Source organism: Enoplosus armatus, chromosome 9 (assembly GCF_043641665.1).
Source record: "Enoplosus armatus isolate fEnoArm2 chromosome 9, fEnoArm2.hap1, whole genome shotgun sequence".
Classification (NCBI taxonomy): domain Eukaryota; kingdom Metazoa; phylum Chordata; class Actinopteri; order Centrarchiformes; family Enoplosidae; genus Enoplosus; species Enoplosus armatus.
In genome coordinates this window covers 9,152,921-9,168,565 of record NC_092188.1, presented here as the reverse complement: position 1 = coordinate 9,168,565, position 15,645 = coordinate 9,152,921, and the positions used below count along the sequence as shown (strand labels likewise).

Here is a 15,645-nt window from a genome sequence, read left to right as displayed (position 1 = left end):
TCTCGTGCTCTCCCTCTCATAACCTTTGAGAATAAGAGCCTTGAATTTGAATTTCAGAGCGAGCTAGCGAGCAAGAGAAGGGTTTGGAAGGAGGTGGGGGTGAGTAGGAGAGGAGGGGAGGCTTGAGGTTGGATGGGGGGGGTTGTTGGAGCCGCGGTCGTTGAGAAAGGGCCTGCTCAGCGCGTCCCCCGGCCACCCCCCTTAGAGGGGCCCCGATCGATACAAACTCGGAGCAATAAAGCTTTCCCCCTGTCATCTCTGCAGAATACAAAGCAGAATAGAGAGAGGGAGAGAGAAAGAGAGGGAGAGAGAGAAAAAGAGAGAAAGAGAGAGAGAGAGAGAGGTGAAAAGCTGTTCCGCTAGCCAGACCAATTTCCTAACCCCCCTCCTCCTCGCTCTCTTCACCACCCCAACACACCATCATCACCACCTCTATCACCCCCTTTCCTTACCTCCTTCTTTTTATCTATCTTTCACCTCTTTCCCCAAACGCACAGTATATCCCCCTGACTGTATAGCTGTACAACTATCTCTCCATAATAAATACAGCATGAATAAAGTATACAATAGATTCTCCGTTTCCCCCAACTATAGGAGAGAAAGGTAGGAAGGGGGAGATGGGGGAGGAAAAGTGGCAAAAATGGTGGTGTGTAAAACAGCCGGGGAGTAGGATGGATGGAAAACAGGAAGGAAGGATAGTCATATCTGGGGATAAAGTGTGTGAGTGTGTGTGGAGGGGGGAGAGTAGGGATAAGGTAGAGAAAAGAGAGGGGGGGGGGCGCGATGGATGTAGCGATACAGGTAGAGAGGAGGTGGAGGAATATTGATGAGGAGGAGGACGGTAGGTAGAGGAAGAGGGAAAATGTGTGGGGATTGGTGAGGGAGTGTGTGAGAGAGAGAGAGAGAGAGAGAGAGAGAGAGAGAGAGGTGAGGGGGTCAAACAGCAATCCCTTGAATTGAGAGCCAATTACTGTAATTGTAATCTGGATTCAAAGCGTAGAGACACAGCAGTGACAGGCTCACGCAGGCAACAGCGGACACACACATGCACGCACAAAACAGACAAAAGACAGTGTGTGTGTGTGTGTGTGTGTGTGTGTGTGTGTGTGTGTGTATGTATCTCTACATCTCTACATGCTGTGTTGATTGTTCGGTGAAACTGCAGATGTGCATGCATTTTGTGTGTGTGTGTGTGTGTGTGTGAGTGCTTGTATCCATTCTTCTCCACTGAATGGCAGTGCAGGAGTCAGCCTGCCAATCAACTATTGTACTCTTGTCAATTTAATAATATTTCTGAGCGCTGACCTCCACAGCGCTACAGCCATCGCTCTATGTGTGTGTGTGTGTGTGTTCCTATATATTTCTCTGTCTCTCCCTCTTTCACCTCAGTCTAACCCCCCCCCCCCCATCTCCCACCCCCGGTCCCTGTCTCTCATTCTCTCCTTTATTAGAAGAAGATAGCGCGAATCCTTCATCTCTCCTCTACTAATTCTCTCCGTTATTGTCCCTCCGTTCGGTCCTCCATCTCTCTGCACTCCTTCACTTGTGTCCTCCTTTCTTTTTCTCGCCGTGATCTATATTGCTCGCCCTTATTTTTTTCTCCTTCCTGTCTTTTCCTGTTATGCTTTAGCTTTCTCTCATTCTTCCTTTCACTCACTCTATCACCTCATACAGATGTCACATCCCTATCTTTCCTGCTCTCTTTTCTCCCTCAGACCTCATCCCTCCATCACCTTATCTTAACTTCCTCGCTCTCGCCCTCTTTTCCTTTTCCACGCTGCTGATGTCCCTTTTCCAGGCCAACTCTTCCTGTCTCATTTTCAGCATTGTCCCTTTTTGCTTTTTCATCATCATAGGCTCATTTTGTCAACTCCATGCCCCCCTCTCATTCCTCACCCTCCCTCCCTCCTTCCTTCCTTCCTCATCCCTCTCTCCCTCCCTCCACCCTGTTCGTTCCCTGGGGAGGTCAGTAATAATGGTAGTGATGGAGTGAGAGAGGGAGGTGCGATTATTGTCTTGTCGGGAGTCAGAGGAATCGATCGGCCCAGAAATATGAGGCGCGAGAAAGAGCCGCTGTGTCAGATACAATAACCACCCGCTCCCGGGGGCTTACACACATACATACATACACACACACACACACACACACACACACACACACACACACACATTTAGACACACACACAACATACAGACACATACCCGTCTTCGACAAGAACATACACATTTATTTGGTTCGACGCAAGTGCAGACACTGACACGCACGCACACTCGTACCATATTTCTTTTTCATTAACGCAATGCACACACATCCTTCTTCTTCTGTGGTGGAGGAGAGTGGCGAGGCAGCCCAATCATCTACATGCTTTGATCTGAGATAAAGCATAGAAGTAGATCTGTTCTGATCATTCTTCATGCACAGATAAAGGGCAAGGCGAGGAAAATCGCTCACACACCTTTCACTCACGTAGCTATAAACAGACATAAACACACACATACACGCGCACGCCGCACACACGCTCGCACTGAGACCTTTCACTGCTGTTGCCTGGCAACGTGGCCGAGTGTCCAATCCGAGCAGAGAACAGTGGCCAGTGATGTCACAGCTGCTGCTGACCAGCAGGTCTGAGAGAGAAAGAGAGGCAGAGGAGGAGAGGAGAAAGTTTGAATTGGAGAGAGGAAAGGGGGAAGGTTGCAAAAAAAAAAAAAAAGTGGGATGATGATGAGAGGGTTTGAAGGAAAAAAGGCAGAACAGGTGAAGAACAGGCTGAGGTAAAAGAGGGGACGGGCTAGGCGGAAAGAGCGTGAAAAGACAGTGGTTGCCATAACTAAAGTACTCACTTTTCTCACTTTTTGTATTTTAATTGGGAGAATATGAAGGTTAATTCTACACTACAGCCTGCTTTGTCAGTGTAAGTGAACAGTTTGATCTGAAGTGCCCTCAATGCTCCTCGAGTCGGCGATGATGATGAAGGCCACCAGTCCTTCCCAGTAGACACTCTGCTCTTGTGCCAGGAGAAGAAGAAGAGAAGAAGAAGAAGAAGGGATGAGAGGAGCAAAGGAAAAGATTTGAGCTTCAACCTTGGTAGCGCCGTGGGAGAGAACGGTGTCTGTCTAGACAAGCCCGGCTCCCTATGGGCTGCCGAGATGATACAGAGAGGAGGGGAACGGTGTGAGAGAGGGATGGAGGGGCCAGAGGAAAGGGAGCGATTGAGAGGTATTAGGACAGGAGAGGAATAGGTGTTGTAAAGGTGTAGGCGGCGTGTATGTGTGTGTGAGAGATGGTGCAGGTCCCATGGTAGCCAACAGTGTGAGTGTGTTTTAGCCCCTGCTGCTTCTCATACAAAACCTCAACCTCTGTAGTCTCCACACTGCTAGACCTACTGTTTATAATCCTGCAACTCCTCATGGGGCTACACCTGCACACACACACGCACACACACACACACACACCTATACACTAGACTGGATTTTAAATCTCTCACCTTGTGGAACAGAGTCTTGCTGTTGGACTGTGCATTGGACTTCGTTTGTCCATCACTGAGCCGCGCTCTCTGTCCCCTCTATAAGAAGAGGAATATGATGGATTATATGAATTAGAGCCAGTGTGCGCTCCAGGCCTGAGGCTGCACTAGATATAGGAGGGCCGAGCCGTGGAGGGATACTGAACTGGTTTGGAGACCTCAGAATTGTCCCTGCAATGACCCATTATACACACAGTCTCCTCCCACCTTCCTCACATCCTTTCTCCAATCTTTTTATTCCTGTCTCTCCATCTCTCACCATCACTCTGTCCCTTCTCCTTCATTCCCTTCCCTTTTTTTCTCTTTACTACTCCTCTTTTTCTCTCAGTAACCCCCAATTTTCCCTCCCTGCCTCTCCCTCTCTCCGTGACACTGGAGTGATTGATGGCGCTCTAGAGGCCTCAGCCTCCCCCCATCCTCCTCCCTGGGGTCCCACTATCACATTGTGTGCGTGTATACATGTGTGGTGGGTGTGTGTTTATTATCTTACGAACATAACTTCTGGTGGGGACCAAAACACATTCTGCTTAAACATAGCTCATATTTCCTGCAGCATCTAAATAATACTCATTCATATTTATTTGTTCTATTTTCCAAGTTAATAACATCACAGTTTGTTATGCAGTGTGCGTTAATATGTCGACTTCAATTGAGACCATTTACCATCGGCCCAATATCATCTAAGTGGCGAGGCTGGGTTTCCATGGTAACCAAGGCTCAGACCTCCTTGGGGCAGGAAGGCCCCCCATGGCCATGAACTGTACAACACACACAAACAGAGCACACTTGAATTTGCCACCTATTGGAGCTGCTCAAACAAATATGCTCACACAGACATACACGCACAAAGAAACACTTCGGTAGTTATGTGGCTAGATAGTTATGTGGCTTAGTTTGAACAAAGGTCACGGCCAAAGCCAGGCTGCCCAGACGACCTCTGACCCGGAGAAACGCCCCCTCCCCAACGGGCAGTCTGTCACTATCCTCGGACGGGCCTGGCCAAACACACTCTGCGCTGATTACTTACAGGTAGACAAACAAATCTGTTTGTTCATTTACTGATGAAAGCCAAAACATTGTCACAAAAATAATATGGCCAAATGAATTGGTGAAATTTAATTTGTCTCAACAAGTCTGTTTGGTATCCAGCCTGCAGATGTTGGGTGCGATATTAGTTGTTTGTTTGATTAACGCCACAAAAAAAGAAAGAACTGGGGAAGCAAATCCTGCTAGGGCTATAACTAATGATTATTTTCCTCATCGATTAATCTGATTATCTTCTAGATTAATCAATGAATCGATTGTCTATAAAATGTCATAAAACCGTGAAAATCCCCCGTCAGAGTCCAAGGTGCCATCCTGAAATTCCTTGTTTTATCCGATCATCATGCCAATACCCAAAGACATTCGGTTTACAATTATATATGACAAAGCAGCAAATCCTCACATTTGAGAAGTTTGGCATTATGAATTTCAGCTTGAAACTTTTCTGAAATGATTAATCAATTGTTAAAATAGCTGCCGGTTAATTTTCAGTTGGCTGATGAATCATTTCAGCTCTAAATCCAGCCATTTACCTGAAAATATTGTGCATTTGTGAGTTTGTAGGAAAGCTCTGTACCCATCTCACCAACATTTCTATATTGATATTGTCTTCATGGTAAATATGTATTTACATGTGTCAGAACATCAGTATTTAATGTGTTTTTGAGGACAGATTTAAAAAAGATGTATAACTGACGGCACCTCAAGTGCTGTGCCGTATGCACTTCTCTGTGAGCGTCTATCCAGCAGTACATTGGGCTGTTGTAAATCACCACATAAAGTATTTATAAGGTTAAACTTGGGAACTCTGCTGCCGTTAGCTTTTGAATTAGTGAACTCGGACCAAGGGAGAAGGAAGGGGAGGGAGGGGGTGATCAGTGGTCTGCCTCGTCTCCTCTTCTGTAGATGGAGCCCGTTTGTTGGTCAGGATTAGAGAATCAAGAGTGCCACCTTGTGGTCGGCTCTGCCCACTGTCAGAGCAGCACATCGACACTTTCAGATTTGAAAATCTAGGCAGTATTTCTGCTGAAACATGCAATTCTGCCTCCTCGAGATCATTCCCCTACTTTTCACTTATTTAGCAGCTTCTTAGTCTGTTCATCCCAGTGGGCGGCACTGAGAGAGACTCATATCTAGTTTATTTGCAATGTTCCACTTTCATGCCACATCTACCCGCCACATGTACCGATCCATGGTGTGGCTTTCTGTGGTGTAACACTGCGTGCAGCCCACAGTGTGGGGTGGTCAGTGGCACAGTGAGTGTTGTGACTGAATTTTTCCTTCCGCTCGGGTTAGAGTGGAGCTGTGGCTGGTAAACTTAGCTGAGGATGTCTCACATCTTCTCTTGTTGGTGTTGACCTCCCTCGACAGACCACCTTACACCCACCGGTGTGCTCGCTAGACAACCCCACAGTCAGACATACACACAGATATGACCGAGGAGAGATGGTCGTGACTCATGGTAGGAAAAACAGGCCACGAGAGCTTGTTTAAATAGCTTAGAGTTGAGGAAAAACTCTGATCAGTTTAGCTTTGGATACGTTTTTAAGGCACACTGGGTCATATATATCTCGCAAATGTATCATACGCTGTTCGGTCAGAATGTCAAGCTTGTTTTTCTCTTGCGTGAGTGAGCGTGTGTGTGTGAGTGGCTGTTTCCAGCCGCGCCATCACTTTCCATCGGCACCCGTCATCCCCCTCTTTTTCACCTCGTCTATCTTTTTCGATCTCCTCGCTCACTCACTCACTCTCCCACTCTCTAACCTCTTGCGTGTCCCCCTTTCTTTCTTACTCTCTTTCTTTTTTTCTGTATTTTTCTCTCCTCTGTGCCAAGTTCCTGCTCTTTTGAGGCTTACTTCCTGTTATGTTGCAGGATGTGGGGAGGAGGTGGGGCTTGGGGGTGTGGACTTGTCATGTGCGTGTGTGAGAGAGAGAGAAAGAGAGGGAGGGAGATAGTGATTCTCTCAACCATATGATTTAATTCACTCCTCCTTTTTGGTTAGAGAGACAGAGAGGGGGAGAGTGAGAGTTTTTCTTTACGTAGCGTGCACACACTCTCTCACACAGACACAGATATGACCAAGACAGCAGCTATAGCAGCAAAGGACTTCTCCAGTATGTGGTTGCCAGGTGAGTGACTGTCTGTGCAGCCCTCTCTCTGCTGGCCTTCATTTACCAGGACCAATTAAGCTTTGCGTGAGGGAGAGGGCACTGTGTGTGTGTGTGTGTGTGTGTGTGTGTGTGTGTGTGTGTGTGTGTGTGTGAGAGAGAGAGAGAGAGAGAAAGAACTGTGTCTACGCTGTTGATTAATGCCACTGGGTTTAACAAGCTGAGCTAATTAGAGAACATCAAAGAGAGAGAGAGGTGGTTACGAAGAGAAAGATGTGGATGGAGGGATGATGGATGGATGGATGGACGCCTGTCGCAGGCAGAGGGAAAGGTCAGACACCTGAGTGTGTGTTCATACTGAATGCTGAATGCTTAAAAAATATTTAGGAAAAAACATTTTAAAAGTTTTTTGATATGCGTTTCGAAACGTACTGGTAATGAAAAACCAAAAGTGTTGCAGCTTGCATGTCTCGCCAGTATTTTTGATTTTGATTTGATTTGATTTGTGATTTTTTTTCATTTGTCATCATAAAACACCTTTTCTTTTTATTGTCTAGCACTGCGGCAGAGTTACATTTGTGTTCAGTTTATAGATATGTTGCTGATAAGGTTTGAAACTTTGAAACCAGTGTTTCTGTGAGTGTGTGTGTGTGTGTGTGTGTGTGTGTGTGTTGGAGGTGTAGGGGGGGTTTCACTTCATTGCTTTTGCACATTTTCCAATTTAAATTTCTGTCAATTAATTCAAAACACATTTTTAAAGCAGTCAGATACAAAGATACTTGTTTGAAAAAAAAAAGAGACAGACAGTCGAAAAGGGGAAATGCCTAAAATAATTGTCTTTCTCAGTATTTTAAAATTGGTATGAAAACAAAGCAGAACAAAATGGGACTCTTCTTGCCCTACGGCCTTGTTTTGGTGGTCAGTTTAGGCTGAGAGAAGTGGCAGCCACAGCCTCAGAGAAAAGCACAGCAGGCTGTTAACTGACTCACCAATTACCAGAAATAAATTTTTAAATGCCAATTTGCTCATATTTCTCAGTCTTTGGTGTGCTGATATGATTTCTAAAAAGTGACACGTTTCTTTGGTGACATGCATTGTTTATCAGTGAGTGATGGTTAAAAATCACAAGTCATTTCTTAACCTGTTGTAGTCACTACTGTGAACTCTGGTAAGTTATTCAGACCTGAATGACGCATCCTCAGCACCAAACAAGAATACACGGCATTGGATCGCAATGCAAATACAAACAAACAGCCATTAAGAGTATTTGTTAAGAAGGTTAATGCGAAAAAATTGATTAATTAATTTAGCTTAGTTAGAAATGGTGAGGCATTTTGTACAATTATTTTCACATGCTGCTATCTGAGCCACGTTAAGGTTGATTAAACAGTTCAGCAGTTTTAATTTATGCCAGAATTGTAAATGAATAAATGAGGAAAATTAAGTGTTGGTTTTGGCTACACAGAGACATTTCTCCAATTTTGATTAATGGTGTGGTCAATCTGGTCTTCTCTCCTCTTGCATTTACAACTTTACTCATCTGTTCAAAGTGCATCAATGCATGAAGTGAAAAAGTATTTCTTTACTCTGAAACATTAACATAATTTCTGCATACAGTTTAAACTGTCAGGGGGCTTCTCGTTGACAAAGGCCCGCCACAGTGACATCTGCCGATATTCCACCAACATATTGCTTATATTCAGAAGCTGTTTTATGAGCTCATGTTTGGCATTTTAAGTGTTTTTTTGTGTAGTCGACAATACAGACAGACAGTAACTTAAAACGTAACTTAACACTGATAAAACAATGTCAGCAGCACAGGCGTCACATCCTTGATGGTCAACCTGCTGCTGCTGTGACATCTCATGTTTAACTTCGTACTTTTTCGTTTTAGATTTTCCTCTTTAAATCCTTTCTTTATTCTTAAATATTCTGTCTTCATCTACTCATTCATATTTTTTTGTTCAGCTCCTTATTTCATTCTCAAATTTTGACATCAACTTATTTCTTCATCCGCATACAGATGTGCTAAAGCTGTTGAGCTGGATAGGTGACTCTTTGACATTTTAAATGGAAAACATTTCTTTGCAATCAAAATCAGCACCCCTCAGCGCTGCTTGGTTTTTGAAATCCGTAGTTAGTAGATATGATGACTCCAGTTCCCAGACACCCCCCTTGGCGATGGGGTTGTGTCCTGAATCAGGAAGTGGGGTGTTGGGGGGGGGGGTTTGCAGCGGAGTTTCATCTCAGCCAAAATACCCAGAGGAGAATAACAGAAACAGTCCAGCCTGAGCACAGATACTGTTGTTCCTTGTTCCTTTCTGTTGCATAATTTATTCATGACACAGGATTATACAGCATTAAATTTGGGTCTGTTTAATATACAGTGAGTATGCTGTAGCTCTCTGACCTCACTGGGTCAAAGATAAACCCTGAGCTTTGCTGTAAGATTAGCATATGCTGTAACAGTTTAATGATGGATGAAACAGACATAGTAATCTAACCTTGTACTGTAAATTAAGTTTTTACCCCATATACAAAGACGAACTAGGAGCCACTGTTAAGAGATGCTGCTTGTTATTCTAACTAGTAATAACATTTAACTCTGCTCTGTGTCGAGTAAAATGAGTTGAGTGTTTGTGTGTGCAACAATGTGTTTTAAAAGAGAGGGAGGTTTTTAAAAGAGAGGGAGAGAGAGTGAGAGAGAGCAGGCTAATATTAATAGCCTCGCTGACAGTAAGTGTTGGGTTTAGCACTCTGCGTTCAACCCGGTACAAGGGGAAGTCGTGAGGGGAAGTGAAAAAAAGACACAGCATCTTGATATACTGTCCCATCACTGTATTACTGACCACATTATCCACCATGCCACTGTCTGTAGGCCATTTTGAACCATGAATCAATACACACCTTCCCCGGGTGTCCTGCGAGCGAGCAGCACGCTACAAGAGGCAGTATTTTGGGAACTTCACATTACAGCTGTTTTTATGAGCTGGACAATCATGTTACGTGGTGGATTTGGCTTTGGTATTGTACACTGCACATACTGATGATTTGAGCACAAGATTGTCCAACGTAATACAAGTGACACATATTATTAACTCTGTTTTGCACTGCAGTTTATTCAGTTCAAATGTGTGCATCTTGAGAGGGGGACATTACTTCAAGTTGCTCAGTAGTTTTTCATCAAATATTGAGCAACATTGGACAGTTTTGCCATATAATAACAAAACAGGAGGCATATGTAATGTTGGAATAACCACAAATTGACCCTAATAATAGATTAACCAGATGTTTGCATCCACATGGTTGGCGACAAAATTAGCTTTTTGCAGAAGTCTGTTTATTTGAGGGAGATCCTGCGGTCAGTGTGTGTGTGTGTGTGTGTGTGTGTTCCCTGACCCAAGGTTATAGCCAGTGTGGCGGCAGAGTGGAGCTTTTCTAGCTGGTCGCCACTTCCCCCTTTCTCTAAAGACGCTGCACGTTTCAAAGTCCACTGTTCTCACATCTGTTTCACTGAAACGAATGTGTTTCTGCCTCTGAATGTGCTTTTGATCAGGGAGTGACTCTTTTTATCTATAAGTTCTTGCCTTTCATAATGATTGCACTAGACTGATGGTTTGATTATTTAAACCTGGCATCAGGTCAATGGTGGTCAGTGGAGCAGGTTTGTCATCTTCTCCATGTGTCACTGCTGCCCCCTAATGGTGAAAACCATGCTTGACCACCTGCTTGTTGGCATCGAAGAAAGTCGATAGAAAGATACATTTCCTGTATTTCGGTGATAAAAGCACAGCAATAAGCTGATGCGAAAATGACCCTTTGCCACAGTGTCCGTGATCTGTCGTCTGCAACATGAGAAGCAGCAGGATGAAGAGAGGAGAGACGAAGGGGGTGGGGGGTGGGGGTGAAAGGGGAGAGAGAAAAAGGAGGAGGGAGACTGAGAGTTTATTATGCAGGTGGCAGATATAATTAGTTGGTCGTTGGGCAGATTTGCATGTTTTCACAAAAGGGAAGTAGCTGTGTGTGTGTGTGTGTGTGTGTGTGTGTGTGTGTGTGTGTGTGTGTGTGTGTGTGTGTGTGTGTGTGTGTGTGTGTACTTGTCAGGGAGAGAGAAAACATGTTTCAAATGGACTGAACAAAAAGTTGTCTTACAGTTTGAGGTTTCAGATAAATATAAAGGCTTATAGTAAGTTCATACTATTTGGGTGTTTAACAAAGCAAAGCTACACACACACACTGAGGTATACAGACATGTACACAACCACACACACACACATAGTCTCTCAAAACTCTCCTCAAATCCTCCTCTTTCCCATCTTTCCCACACTCTCTGCTGCCAAAATTCCCCATTCCTTTTGTAATAAACCGAATTAAAGACTTCAATTTATTGCCTCCCTCCCTTCACTGCCGTTGCCATAGGGACTGTCCCAATACAGTATCAACCAGGAAGTGATGTGGTCTTGTAATGAATGACACACAACCCGAGACATTTTCAGTGCCGAGTTGCTCCCACGTAAACACCTTGAGTTAAATTTAGAACAAGCAAACACCTTGGGTCAGCCTACTCTTATGTCAAACCACTGATTGGAAAGAATGAATTAATGTGGGCTGGATTCAACTTGTGAATGATTCAGCCACATTGTTTGGTGAACAGTGTGTAGGCCCTGTCTGTGACCTGAAAAAACTCAACCCTAACCTATCTAAGATCAACGCCCTGGCCATCCTCTTTCCCCTTTTGTCATCAAGATTCTGATCACCTGCTCCACAAATGTCTATTATTCTGCTTCTGTCTGCATTTTTGTTTTGTCTGACACAGTTTTAAGAATCAACCTTGCTGACGTTTTATCCGTGTGTCTTCCTGTTACAGATATCAGGATGTCAAAGGCACTAGAGGTGGAGAAAGTAGGGGCTGACTCACCATTGGAGGGCACAGGTAAGATATGCTGCTGTTAGTGGCAGCAAATGTACAATGTACATATATATTGTATATAAAACGTTGTACATAAGTAATACCGTAGATCGCAGTTGTCTGTTTGTGCTCTAACACGTGATCAATTTCTCACTTTTTCCTTTCCCTCCCACGCAGATTCAGAGCGTAATGGACCTGAATCAAATCACCAGGTACATCTGACTCCTGTGATCATTATGTTTATCTCCCACCTCTTTCACCTACATAACTGATGCACCGCAAAAGATAACAGTGCTTGTCGACTCCTTTTCATTTAATCCTTTAGTCTATATGATGTGAGAAATGTACATCGCATGTAGTGAGAAATGCACATCGCAGTTTCTCAGAGGCGAAGGACATCTTGAGTTGCTTGTTTTAACAATGCAAAATCCAAATATATTCAACTGACAATGTAATAAAACAGAGAAAAGCAGCAAATCCTCACATTTAAGCAGTTGTAAGCAGTGAGTGTTTGGCAATTTTGTTTGATAAATCACTAAAACAATTGATAAAAAATATATTATAATAAAAGAATGTATTATAAAAAATAAAATAGAATGCATTTAAAGTCATTTCTGTAAATTCTGACATGAACTTTCTTATTCTCCTCCTGTAGGCTCAGTCAATGAAAGTCAATCCCTTTCCACTTTCACCAACTCTGAGCAGCAGCAAGGTGAGTTTGTGTGTGTGTGTGTGTGTGTGTGTGTGTGTGTGTGTGTGTGTGTGTGTGTGTGTGTGTGTGTGTGTGTGTGTGTTACTGAATTGCCAGTGCATGTCTGTACATATGCCTGGGCCATCTTTTGTGTTTAAGCGTCACACAATAGGATTGTTGACAGTATAGCTGCCTCAGTTTTGTATTCATTGCAATGCATTCACTCGCTCTTTTGTCGTATTTGACGTTGAGGTCCATAATGTGCCAACTCTCCACCCAGCCTTGAATGTAAACAAATTCACTGAGAGTATGATGGCACTCTCCCTTCACAGTGCGCACTCCGAACTAAAATATACCTATAACGCTACAACTCACCAAAAGGTAAAATCCTCTCCTAATTTGCATACCACAGGAGATATGCAAACCAGTAAGCTGGAAGAGTCCCATCCTTCCAGTTCAAACAAGCCTGACCCTGGTAGAAAAGATCATTCATCCCTTTGTGCAAGAAAAGAGAGTAGTGGACTCTCATTCCCTGAGACAGACTGGAGAAACATTTCTGATCAGCTTACTTGTGACTGATTATTAGCATTATCAGAAATCACTCCTAAAATTTCAATAATTAACACTGCCTATCATGATCTTCAATAGCCAGGTAAGCTTATGTAGTTGCAAGTTCTGGGAGTTTGTTATGTTTTTGATATTTGCTCTCTTTTTCTATGATTGTCTTTTTAGTGCAGGCATGCTTTTTACTGTTGTTACTCACTACCATTTCTATTGGAAAGGAGCAGTGAAATTACTCTTTTCAGGAGTGTAATAATGTGAATTTTCCGGGGGAATAAAGTCTCATTTTAGGATTTATGTTTTTGATACGTGTATGTTTTTTTAAATTAATGTTCCTCCACATTTACCCCTCTAGTATCTGTCTTCCACACAGAATAAGATGGAGGACTGCGGTGAGATGTCCCCGGCCCTTCCTCTCTCTCACGGCCCGAACCCCTCACAGACGGCCCTGCAACATACACAGCTCATGCTGACTGGCTCCCAACTCGCAGGGGTAAGACAGACTTATGCACACACATGCACACACTTTGCTTTGCTTTTACCTTGCTTGCTTCTCTTGTGCTGCTTTTTGAACACTTTGTTTCCGTCTTTGTCTCCTCCTGTCAATTTCCTTCTTTTCTACTTTATCCTCCTCTCTTCTCCTCTCCTCTCCTCCTCCTTTCTCTACGCCAGTTGACAGCTCTGTTGCCAGCACAGCAGCAGTTGTTGCTGCAGCAGGCTCAGGCGCAGCTCCTGGCTGCAGCTGTGCAGCAGTCCAGTGCAGCCCACGCCGCTCATGCTGCCCATGCAGCCGCCCAAGCCAATCAGCAAGCTCAGGCAGCTGCAGCAGCAAATCAGCAAGCCCAGCAGCAGCAGCAGCATCAGCAGGCGGGACAAACGGGGCAGCAGGCCCAGTCGCAGTCCCAGGGACAGGGACAGAGCACACAGGAACAGACAACCCAAAGTGTCCCTGCCCCACCTCCTCCACCCCAGCTCACCCTCTCCCAGCCAATCCAGCTCACCGCCCAGGTACTGACTACCAATCAAAGCCACTTCCTGATGAGCGGCTTGATTGAGGAGCCAGCCATGGAAGAATTATTCTTGCATGTCTATTGTATATTTCATGATTCACAGTTTCCACCTTACATGAATGCACACATTTTCCATTTCAGTTATACAATGATAATGTTTTTCCGTCTACCTATAGGTTTACTGCACGTCCAAACCTGCTCCTCTCCTCGGCTAGAGATAGATAACATACTAACACATTTCTGTGTGACTGAGTCCTCTATCTGTCCTTATCAATTCATACATTGATCTGTCCATCCTCTCTTGATTGAACAGGACATCCAGCAGTTGCTGCAGCTTCAGCAGTTGGTGTTGGTGCCCGGCCACCCGCTCCCGTCTCCTGCCCAGTTCCTCCTCCCACAGGCACAGCAGGGCCAGCAAGGTGGGCAGGCCTCTTACTAGAATACTTTTTTGGGGGTTGTTAACACAAAATCCGCTTTTTTGTTGTCATAATTATAGTTGTTGATGTGCTTTTTTTTTTCTTCTCAGGACTCCTATCGACACCAAATCTTATTCCGCTACCTCAGCAAAACCAAGGGAGCCTGCTGTCTGCTCAAACTAGAATGGGACTCCAAGCACAGGTATGAGGAAACTCTCAAGCTTTAGTCAGTGGAAAAGGAAAACCCAGCCACTACACCAGAGATAAACATACACTTCTCTCGTTCTCACTTTCATTCCTCTGTCGTCGCACCTGTTACAGCGAGATAAGAGCATGGAGGTGAGTGGTGCTGGAGGCATGACCACGGTGCCCTCAGTGACTCCTCACCCCGAGGAGCCCAGTGACCTGGAGGAGCTGGAACAGTTCGCCCGCACTTTCAAACAGAGACGCATCAAACTGGGCTTCACACAGGTAGGAAGAGACCTTTTGTGTGTATGTGTGTGTGTGTGTGTGTGTGTGTGTATGTGTGTGTGTGTGTGTGTGTGTGTGTGTGTGTGTGTGTGTGTGTGTGTGTGTGTGTGTGAATATGCAGGATGTTTTGTGTTTTGTCTAAAACTGTTCTTCCTTCTTTTATCACTCCACCAGGGAGATGTGGGCTTGGCCATGGGGAAGCTGTACGGCAATGACTTCAGTCAGACCACAATCTCTCGCTTTGAAGCCCTCAACTTGAGCTTTAAGAACATGTGCAAGCTGAAGCCACTGCTGGAGAAGTGGCTCAATGATGCAGGTGAGCTCTCATCAAAATAACATCTCTTTACATTCAGACTGTTAGTCATGATATTCAGTGTGTTTTTATGTTTGTGCATGTTTGTTTCCCTTCATCAGAGACCATGTCCATAGACAGCACCCTGCCCAGCCCCAGCTCCCTGTCCTCCTCCTCTATGGGCTTCGACGGCATTCCTGGTCGCCGCAGAAAGAAGAGAACCAGCATCGAGACAAATGTACGCGTGGCCCTGGAGCGCGCATTCATGACGGTAAGATGATTGACCTTATTATTTAATTAAGAAATGAAGCAATTTTGAAAAAGCTGATTAAAGATTATTATTCACTCTTAAATGTATTTAAAAATGATTAAAAGTACAAAACAACTGACAACAAGGCTGATATCTGATCTCAGATTGATCTCAGCTTTCTTGATAACGTTTTTATAGAGTTGATATATGTAAATAAATTATAGTGATTGTGTAACAGAAAGAGCTGTAATGGCCACAGGCGTTTTATGAGATTTTAAATCATCTTAATACTGGACAGTCATTTCTCAAGTCATATTTTTTTCTGCAAAGCTTTTAAACATCAGCTTCTGCTCTTTGTGTTAATACAT

General features: G+C 44.2%; 1 protein-coding gene across 2 annotated transcripts in view; it reads left to right on the top strand.

The window, feature by feature from the left end:
• The window catches only part of pou2f2b (POU class 2 homeobox 2b), a 36,902-nt gene that overhangs the window by 16,884 nt on the left and 4,373 nt on the right, over positions 1–15,645 (top strand). The window contains exons 2-11 of one of the 2 annotated variants that reach the window (XM_070911893.1): positions 11,545–11,610; positions 11,764–11,798; positions 12,242–12,298; positions 13,212–13,331; positions 13,511–13,846; positions 14,162–14,267; positions 14,375–14,466; positions 14,586–14,735; positions 14,910–15,051; positions 15,150–15,298. In XM_070911893.1, coding sequence (XP_070767994.1) covers positions 11,545–11,610; positions 11,764–11,798; positions 12,242–12,298; positions 13,212–13,331; positions 13,511–13,846; positions 14,162–14,267; positions 14,375–14,466; positions 14,586–14,735; positions 14,910–15,051; positions 15,150–15,298 — 1,253 coding nt within the window. Of the gene's footprint in view, positions 1–6,643; positions 6,699–11,544; positions 11,611–11,763; positions 11,799–12,241; positions 12,299–13,211; positions 13,332–13,510; positions 13,847–14,161; positions 14,268–14,374; positions 14,467–14,585; positions 14,736–14,909; positions 15,052–15,149; positions 15,299–15,645 lie in introns of those variants that run through there. The other variant, XM_070911894.1, reaches the window with a different exon arrangement.